Source organism: Glycine max, chromosome 15, assembly GCF_000004515.6.
Source record: "Glycine max cultivar Williams 82 chromosome 15, Glycine_max_v4.0, whole genome shotgun sequence".
Lineage (NCBI taxonomy): Eukaryota > Viridiplantae > Streptophyta > Magnoliopsida > Fabales > Fabaceae > Glycine > Glycine max.
Genome location: NC_038251.2, coordinates 35,021,419 through 35,031,582, shown reverse-complemented (window position 1 = coordinate 35,031,582; position 10,164 = coordinate 35,021,419). Strand labels below are relative to the sequence as shown.

Genomic DNA, 10,164 nt, shown 5'->3' with positions numbered 1-10,164 from the left:
TTGGCCCTTTTCTTTAATCTAAAATATTTTTAAGATAAAAAATACATTCTTAAATATTTCACATCAGTATTAACTATTTTCTTAACTATTATTAATTTTTATCTTATAAAACATATAATTTAATCATTTCTACTAATTTTTTAATTATATATTATATTATTACTTAAAATATTATATAATATTAAAAAATATAAAACCGGTCCATAATTCAATTACAATTGAGCCATTAAATTTTGAACTAATACTCTCATCCATTCAATCCTCGGTTTGATTTTTAAAATGACGCATCTATGTGAGTTTTATCGTAAAGCGACCCCTAAAGTTCAATTACAACATTTAGATGCTTGTCATTTCTGATCAATTTCTCACGTGGTATGTGTGGTGTTTTATCTGCTAGTATAATTTCATGAAATAACCATTACTTACGTTGTGGAGTACCATCTAGCTTCCGATATTTCTATTTCATCATTATTATTTAATTTGAATCAGCTTAAATCCATCTTGAATAAATTGTACACTTATTAATTAGTAGGTAACTTGTCAGTTGTGATGAGTGGGGTCGAGCTCTTTTGTTCCTTATTTGAAATCGGTAATATCAAGAACCCAGGCCCCCCTTTAAGAATTCGGGTTTTCAAGTGTTGGAACTTTTGGGTTTGATAAACTTTTACTTATTAATGTAATTTCTTTCAGAAAATACTTGAATATATTTTGTTTACAAAATTCATATTATTATATGAACTATTATGATTTTAGGAAACCCTATCTATATTAATTTTGTATATTTTATTGGGTTAAAATGATGCATCACAAATGGACAGACCCAACGGTATGTGAGGCATGAAGGTACTTTAAAATTCCATTAAAAGAAATATTTAATATGGCGTTGCACATTTTTTTATTGCACTTATATCAGATGTTATTATTTTGTTCTTATTTTGTGTTTTTTTCAATGATTAATTAGTAAAAATTTATATACATATATGATGATGTTCTAGGTTGTTGGGAGTGATTTATATGTTGTAAATGTTGAGAAATATAAAAATTTGTGTTTTGTAGTTGTGGTGTTTGAGCGCTTGCGCTAAATGTAATGCGTGCCAAGTGCAACTCATAATCTTGATTTTTCGTTGAATGCACGCTAATCACAAATCATAAAACTAAGAACAGGTTGAATGCATGCTAAGCGGTAAAAGTAGGCATGGTAATTCTCCTCGCAACTCGGAGATTTCCATGTGGACTGCCTCATTCAGGACCCTACGATCGGAGAAAAATTTTCCCGCAGGGACGGGGATGGGGATGAAAAATCCCCCGCAGCTAATTCGGGGATGGGGAGGGGGACTATGCTCCCCGCCCCGTAGGTCCCCGTATCTTCACGTATATAAAATTTTACTTATATGTTAGACAAGTGGTCTCAGATATCTTAAGAAGGGGGGTTGAATTAAGATATTCCAAACTACTTCCCTAATTAAAAATCTATTTCACTTTTTATTCAAGTTATGAATTCCCTTAATGACAATCTTCTTAAATATTGATTCAAATAAAACAATTTGAATATGAATATAAAGCAATAATAAATAAAGGAGATTAAGGGAAGAGAAAGTGCAAACTCATATTTATACTGGTTCGGCCACACCCTTGTGCTTACGTCCAGTCCCCAAGCAACCCGCTTGAGAGTTCCACTATCTTGTAAATTCCTTTTACAAGTTCTAAACACACAAGGACAATCCTTCCTTTGTGTTTAGAATTCCATTACAACAAGAGACTCACGGTCTCTTAATCCCTTAGAGAATGAGGAGAAGAAGAAGAATAAATCTCTCTAGAAAGAGATGGATTTTACAGATTGAGCACTCAAATAATTCCTTAATGAATTGCAATTGAATTGGCCAAGGAATTCTTAAGAGGATAAAATGATTTTGCTCTTTGAGAGGATAAACACTTGTTGTTGTGAAAAACTCTGAGCAAATTCGTGTTTAAGTCACATATATATAGACCATTGGTGGTCATGAATAAAGCCTTTGAAAAGTTGTGACTCTTAGAATTATTTTTCTGAAAATCCTGTCTGGTAATCGATTACAGGAATTGTGTAATCGATTACAGCTTTTAAAATTTGATTTAAAACGTTTATTAACTGCTGGTAATCGATTACCAAAATTGTGTAATCGATTACACAGTCTAAAATTTAAATTCAAATTTTAGTAGCTGTTGTAAAACGTATTTGGCCACTGGTAATTGATTACATCCTCTGGTAATCGATTACCAGAGAGTAAATCCTTTGAAAAACACTTTTTAATTTAAATTACTTGACCAAACCTTTTGCTAATTCAATTAGGAATTCCCTTCCTAATATACTAGTGATCATCTTGATGTTGTGACTTGTAATCTTGAAGTATTGTCTTGAATTTAATCTTGAAAAGCCCATTTGCATCAATTGCATCATATCATCATGATCATCATCAAAACACCAAAGGCAATTGCATCTACATTATATACCCTCATAACTTATAATATGTATAACATAAATATAAGGGTTAATATAATATTTTACTAGTAAAAAAAATACAAAATAAAATTATCATATATGTAAGTAATATCTCACAAGTTACAAAGACACAAACGTGTTTCATTGTGTAAGCAATTAATTTATTTTAATGATTGTATAATTGTGTCATTAGATTCCTTAAAATCAAAGATGAAATTTTGCTCAATAGTTGACGATACAGACACAACAACACTAACGGTATGACAATTTTATTATATTAATTCATGATTTTTTTATATTTTCTAAACACATATTTACATGTTTCATTGTGTAGATTTGATGTTGACGATGTTTCATTGCACTTGGATGAAAGTATGAAGACTTGATTCAGTATGATAATGTTAATTTATTGTATGAAGACTTGTAATGTTATGCTAGTTTTATTATTTTTATTGTGTAATACTGTAACATTAATGTGTACTTGAATATTTCTTGGATGCTTTTATACTTGTGTGATTTTATTACTATTATTATTGATTTATGTTGATATTTTTAGTCATGTTTTAAACTTAGAATTAAACTTTAAATTTATTATTGTTGAAAAATTGAAATAAAACAAAAAAATTATATTTTTTATAATTTTTGACATTTTTTGATGTAAAACGGGGTCCCCGTAGGTCCCCGCAGGAAGCTGGGGAATAGGAATTAGACAAAAAATACCCCACAAAGGATCAATCAAATTCTTGAAAGAAAAAGAAAAAAACTCAAATACCATGTTACCCTACATAAAGATAATTCTAAGGTACCGAATGTACATGAAGTTGAAAGTAATGCGAACCACAGATTATTCCAAATTGATAAACTATCATCCCTAATCACAACGAAGAAACATCTTGCAGTCTAACTTTCAGTACTTGAAGATGGTCAGCTGTAAAACTCAATTCCTGCTAGTTTTTGTATACTTGTGGTTGTGGTGGACTACTTGTAGCCACGTTATTTCTGCAAAGCACAGTTTGAAGCCCGGAGAAAAACTAAATTCCAAAACCAATATTTGTTCAGAAAACGGTATATATTGCATTAGTTTTTCTTCATCAACTGGAGACTGTTACTTGCAAATAGTTAGGAAAAGAGGAGATAGTTGGAGTGTGTGGTTTGCTAATAGAAATGAACCTGTTGACGCGGAATCCGCAGTTCTGTTGCTAGATCACTCTGGTGTACTGAAAATAGAATCAAAACACAGGGAATTACCCATCATTCTTTACTTTTCACCTCAACCAGCCAACAACACTATGGCCACACTCTTAGATACAGGCAACTTTGTGCTGCAACAGCTTCACCCCAATGGAACAAAGAGTGTGCTGTGGCAAAGTTTTGATTATCCTACTGATAATTTGCTCCCCGGGATGAAGTTAGGAGTCAGTTACAAAACTAGTCATAATTGGTCACTAGTTTCATGGCTAACTTCTGAAATCCCAAATCTTGGAGCTTTCAGTCTTGAATGGCAACCCAGAACAAGAGAATTGATCATCAAGCGACGAGAACAATTGTGCTGGACAAGTGGAGAACTGAGAAACAAAGAGGGATTCATGCACAACACACACTACAGGATTGTATCAAACGAAAACGAAAGTTACTTCACAATTACAACTTCAAATGAAGAGCTTACAAGATGGGTGCTATTAGAAACTGGGCAGCTGATAAATCGGAATGGAGGCGATGACGTTGCGAGGGCCGATATGTGTTATGGATACAACACAGATGGAGGGTGCCAAAAGTGGGACGAGATACCCATCTGCAGGCATCGTGGCGATGCATTTGAGGACAGGTTAGGTTACCCCAGTACAAACATGGAAAGCTATCTAGCAAACTCGAGTTATGGCCCAAGTGATTGTCAGGATATTTGCTGGAAAAATTGCAGTTGTATTGCATACAGTGATTATGATGGTAATAATGAAACTGGCTGTACATTCTATCATTGGAATTCAACCAAAGGTACTAATTTAGCAAGTGGCGGCATGAAGTTTCGCTTATTGGTAAAGAACACCGATCGCAAAGGTAAGTCTACTATAATTTCACAACTTCCTATTTACCATTTTAATCTGTTTCATAACTTCTTTAATAGTAACACAAAAAGTTGCTAAATATAATAAGCGATAGATCAGGAATCACATATACAGAACTCGTTGCTTGTAAGTTATAAATGGTGCATGCAGGTACAAAAAAGTGGATATGGATAACTATTCTAATAGTAGCAACTCTAGTTGTAATCAGCGCTTTCGTTCTGTTTCTGGCCTTGAAGAATAGAAAACTTTTGTTTAAAGGTTAGCTTTGTATTTGAAATAAACATTGTTCTAGATACTTTTTGGAGCGTAACCCCTTGATTCCCAATCTTTATCATTAATAACTACATCTAAACAGAGGAAAGAAGAAAAGGAATGAAGACTAATAAGATGACAGATTTAGCAACTGCAAATAGATTCTATGATGTCAAAGATCTTGAAGATGAGTTCAAGAAGAGACAGGATCTAAAAGTATTAAACTATACATCAGTACTGTCAGCAACCGATGATTTTTCAACTGAAAACAAGTTAGGACAAGGAGGCTTTGGGCCTGTTTATAAGGTGACATGAAACCATTCACTTTGTGTTGTAACAAGCTTCTTTTAGAGGACTAATAATCTTTTTTGTTTCATCATTTTAGGGAATCCTACCAACTGGGCAAGAAGTTGCCATCAAAAGACTTTCAAAAACATCTACACAAGGAATTGTGGAATTCAAAAATGAACTAATGCTTATATCTGAACTTCAGCACACGAATCTTGTACAGCTACTTGGATTCTGCATTCATGAAGAAGAGAGAATTCTAATTTACGAGTATATGCCAAACAAAAGCTTGGATTTCTATCTGTTCGGTGAGAAATAAGTTGGAGTTCATTTAAGTGGTTGATGTTATGAAAGAGAAATTAAGACAATCTTTTTAATTATAATATAGCAATCGATGCTCTTATGGAGGAAATTTCAAGTTTTCTGACTGAATTTTTCAATAATTGTTACGGATGATTCCTTTAATCCTTTACTTATGCTTTCCTATCTTAAGCATAACTATGTATGTCTTGCAGTGTATTACTCTTGTATAGTATATATTCTAACACATACTGCCTTGTTTTAATTGACAAGATTGCACTAGAAGCATGTTACTAGACTGGAAGAAGCGCTTCAACATAATAGAAGGGATTTCTCAAGGAATACTCTATCTTCATAAGTACTCAAGACTAAAAATCATTCACAGAGACTTGAAAGCTAGTAACATACTACTTGATGAGAATATGAACCCAAAAATTTCTGATTTTGGATTGGCAAGAATGTTTATGCAACAAGAGTCCACAGGAACTACTAGTAGGATTGTTGGGACATAGTAAGCTTCCAAAACTCTTTGTTCTAAGTTTAGTTGAACAATATTTGTTTAGTCAAGTTATGAATCAATTATACCTGCAGTGGGTACATGTCTCCTGAATATGCCATGGAAGGAACTTTCTCGACAAAATCTGATGTCTATAGCTTTGGAGTGTTGCTACTTGAAATTGTCAGTGGGAGAAAAAACACTAGCTTCTATGATGTTGACCACCTTTTAAACCTAATTGGACATGTATGTGAAACTAATATCATAGACTGCTTTTCTCTTAATACTATTCCCTGTGTCTTTATCTTTTTTATCCATATACTATTCCCTTTGCCTAATTTCACTAAATTTTGAATAGGCATGGGAATTATGGAATCAAGGTGAGTCTCTACAGTTATTGGACCCATCACTAAATGACTCTTTTGATCCTGATGAAGTGAAAAGATGCATCCATGTTGGTCTCTTATGCGTAGAACACTATGCAAATGATCGACCTACAATGTCTAATGTCATATCAATGTTAACAAATGAAAGTGCACCAGTTACCTTACCCCGAAGACCAGCATTCTATGTGGAAAGAAAAAATTTTGATGGCAAAACATCTTCCAAAGAGTTATGTGTAGACTCTACAGATGAATTTACTGCTTCCACTTATTAATAACGTTATACCATGAGATATTTATTTTTTCCTTATTTTCATTTCTAGCTGATTTAATTTAGAATTATTTCTATATTTAGTTTTCCTCTTTTTAACAATTTGGGGAACAAATCAACTTAGTTATTTTTTCCTATAACTACTGGGTTAGAATTAATCAGTCATCCTATATATCCCAATTATCATTTTTCTTTATGTTTGTCATGTCATGGGTTTGGGTTGTGCCACTCATGGGTTTATTTTTTTTCTTATTTTTAATAAAATTCCAACTAGTGGCACGGAATGGATATATAGTTTGTTCGTACCAACATATTTGGGATTAATCATTTTATCTTGATGCGTATTTGTTGAGCCTTTCATTAATAAAATATATAATCCCTCTGTGTATAGTAATTATCAAGGCTAAATAGCAATTAGAAAATTTTGATTCATCAACTAAATTATTAACTAATAATTTTGATTAGTAGTATTATTAAGTTAATTACAAATTTATTAAAAGCATTAATTATTAAAAACTTTAATCAAACATTATTAACCCTAACCGCTTCCCCTCAACCTCTCTTCCCCAACTACTCTCCCTCAATATCTTAGTGAATGTGAACCCCTGCAACGTCAATGGTTGTCCTTCTCCAACTTCTCTATGCACTCTTTGTCTCTTCCCACCCAAATTAACTATTGCGGCCACTCTTCTCTCCCACTATACTCCTTCACTGTCTCATCTCGTCGCCCAAGATATTCTTCTTCCAACATCTTCACTTCCTATTATGCTTCCCTTTTCACACCTCTTCAATCTCCCACGCCCCTCTTTTTGCATTGGCCATGACCGAGGAACCAGAGGAGAACATACCAGTGGAGGTGGGGAAGGGGAGGCAACAATGAATTAGAGGATTGGGATAGGAATAGGGAGGAGGTGTTGTTGGTTCTCGTTGAGGTAGGCTGGCCGCTAGAAAAAATTTCATGAGTTCTCCAAAAGGAAAAGAAAAAAGAAAAGTAATGTTGATAACTAGACTGCAAATACTACTGCACTCTTGTTCACTCCCTTCAAACTCAAACTCAAACCCTCATTATCACCCTTTATCCTCTTCCCCAAGCTCCCAAAATTGTCATTATCTACAAAACACATTCCTTATCATACCTTTTACTCCATCAATTTGAATTTGAATTCAACACTTCAAGGTTCTTGTCCCATCATCCTTGACCTCCTCCATTACCTCAACAACTCTTGGACCCAATTACACGCGACATGTCATGTCCACTTCTCTTCTCACACCAGGAATTCAGTACAATCGATTAATTAACATGCTTATTATTAAATTAATGTTCAACTCCTGTGCATGCAACCACACCTAAATGACAATTACTCATTGCCAGTTCTCACATGATCAACCAGAACCATGTCCAAGACTAGGACCTCAACCCCATGGCCACTACTTTCCACATGTCCTTTTTAATTGTTTTCACCATCAAAGAAAAGTCAATTAACTTCTTTCTTCGCCCTTTTGTAACTTGTAGTCCTTCTCTTACCGATTTGTTTAACAACAAGATTTTCGCCAAGGTACAATGTCAATAAAATGGACCGAGCCAGTCAGATCGTCTTGTGGGGCCGTCGGGCCGGGCTAGGCCAAGCTGGATTGCAAAAATGTTGGTCCAAAAAGAAATGGTTCTATTTGGATTGGCCCTATAGGTTCGCCAGGCTAGGCTGGACTTAAGAAATATAGGCTTGAATTCAACCACACTTATTTTGGCTCGATATTTTTGTATTTTTTTTTACTTTTGAATTTGTATACATTTAGACAAAATAAAAAAGTAAAATGAGCCAATATGGGCTGATCCAATGGGCTTCCAGGCTTGGCTAGAATTCAAAAAAAGAGGGTCATATAGAATATGGATTGGTTCATACTAGCCGATTTTGTCACCCTTAGCAGCACACATAGACAACCCTTGCCTCAAACTCAAGCCCGAGACAACGTGCTACAAGTGTAACTATTTCATTGTGAAATGTCTAGACTTATGGTGTTGGCTTGTGATACACTTGGTTTGGTAGGGATTTGAGTATTGCTGTAACACCTCATTTTTCGTAAAATAAATTAAAAAAGATTTTTTTATTTAAAAATAAATAGTTTTAGAAAAATGATGAGGTTTTTATAATTAAATAGATAAGGAGAAATAACTTTATTAATTAAAATAATGGTTTGAAGGAAAATAAAAAGGATTTTCTATTTATTCATTTGAAAGGAAATAAAAAAGAGTTCTTGTTTATAAAATAATAAAAATAGAGCAAATAATAGGCAAAAAGCACCCTAGCTATAAATAAATACATGTTAGGTCAGTTTTTAGACTGACAATACGTCTATACACTTTCTCTTCATCTCAATTCCGTTTTCCCTTCTTCCTCTCCCAAATCCCTCTTTGAGCAATGTCCTTCACATTATAGCTTTCTTTTTCCCACATATACCCAAACCTGTTCCATAAAAACTACGATCCTGGACTCGTTAACCATTGGATAGCCACAAACATGCGTAGAGATCCTTAGAGGATTAAATTGAGATTTATTTTGGGATGTTTATTGAATTATAATTTTCCTTTATGATTATAAATACGGTATTGTTGTGTTTGACAGATCAATTGATGTCCTGATGTGAATTGGTTGATAAAATTGAGTGCTCTTGGTGTTTTCGTGTTTTTGACCTATGATTTTGATTCATTGATTTTAATATGATTGTGTGTAATTGTTTGAGGGGTTTTACTCCCCATGTTGTGAGAAACATTTTTGTATTAATTGTTATATTGAGATTATGAAATGGTGATTCAAATTGTGAGTAAGTGACAAATTGAACCTGTGATTAATGGTGAGATACATGTGTATTGAGATATTGTATGTATTAAGTTGTGAGTTATGAACTATGCAATCACACAATTTTAATACCCTATAAGGGCAACGAGTTTTTGCGCGACGAGTATTGTGATGGGATCCGTTGTGGGAACCCGACGAGTTGAATCACTTTGAGGTGTGGCGTGTTAAAATGATTTTGAAAACAATTGAGTAGTTGTGTGTATTGCATAGTTTATAGGTAAAGTGTATATGATTCATGAGGTGTGATAACATGCTACTTTGGTATTTTACCATTGTGATTGAGACCGAGTGTATGTGATAAATTGAGTATGTATTGACTTGTAATATATATGTGCATTGAGATGTTGTGTTCATTGAGTTGTGAGCTATGAATCATATAATCACACGACTATAAGACCCTTTAAGGATGAAAAGTTAATGTGCGACGAGTATTGTGATGGGAACCGCTGCAGGGACCCAACGAGTTTAATCACAAGCCCGACGAGATAAAAAATTATTTTGAGAACAGTTGAGGAGTCGCGTGTTTTATGCAATTCATAAATAGAGTTTGTATGCTAAAATGTTTTTTGGACTAGACTTGAATCAGGAAAAAGAGGTCCCAACAGACCCTTCGGAGTCTAGGTTAGGCCTTGAGGATAAATGCACCCGGTTTGAGTGCTCCTTTACGCATGTGTCAATCCCACATGGTTGGAGCATTCTCACAAAACAGCGTGACCCTGATTGGTGATCCCTATGATTTTACCTAATAAGAGTGACCTGACTTACCAGTGTGTGATTTGT

The 10,164-nt window shown here is 34.0% G+C and overlaps 1 protein-coding gene across 1 annotated transcript; it reads left to right on the top strand.

Moving 5' to 3' along the window:
* The first annotated feature begins 3,274 nt into the window (after nucleotides 1–3,274).
* Nucleotides 3,275–6,568, top strand: LOC100820258 (G-type lectin S-receptor-like serine/threonine-protein kinase At1g67520). The gene is made up of 7 exons (XM_006597933.4): nucleotides 3,275–4,531; nucleotides 4,690–4,797; nucleotides 4,895–5,097; nucleotides 5,177–5,387; nucleotides 5,653–5,890; nucleotides 5,971–6,121; nucleotides 6,234–6,568. The coding sequence occupies exons 1-7, from the start codon at nucleotides 3,397–3,399 to the stop codon at nucleotides 6,531–6,533; spliced, it is 2,346 nt and encodes a 781-aa protein (XP_006597996.1). The 5' UTR covers nucleotides 3,275–3,396; the 3' UTR covers nucleotides 6,534–6,568.
* The last annotated feature ends 3,596 nt before the right edge of the window (nucleotides 6,569–10,164 follow it).

Coding starts and splice junctions, on each gene's coding strand:
- LOC100820258 (XM_006597933.4), top strand. CDS start 3,397: ATGGTCAGCTGTAAAACTCAATTCCTGCTAGTTTTTGTATACTTGTGG. Junction 4,532..4,689: donor AAAGAACACCGATCGCAAAG/GTAAGTCTACTA, acceptor TGGTGCATGCAG/GTACAAAAAAGTGGATATGG. Junction 6,122..6,233: donor TTTTAAACCTAATTGGACAT/GTATGTGAAACT, acceptor AATTTTGAATAG/GCATGGGAATTATGGAATCA.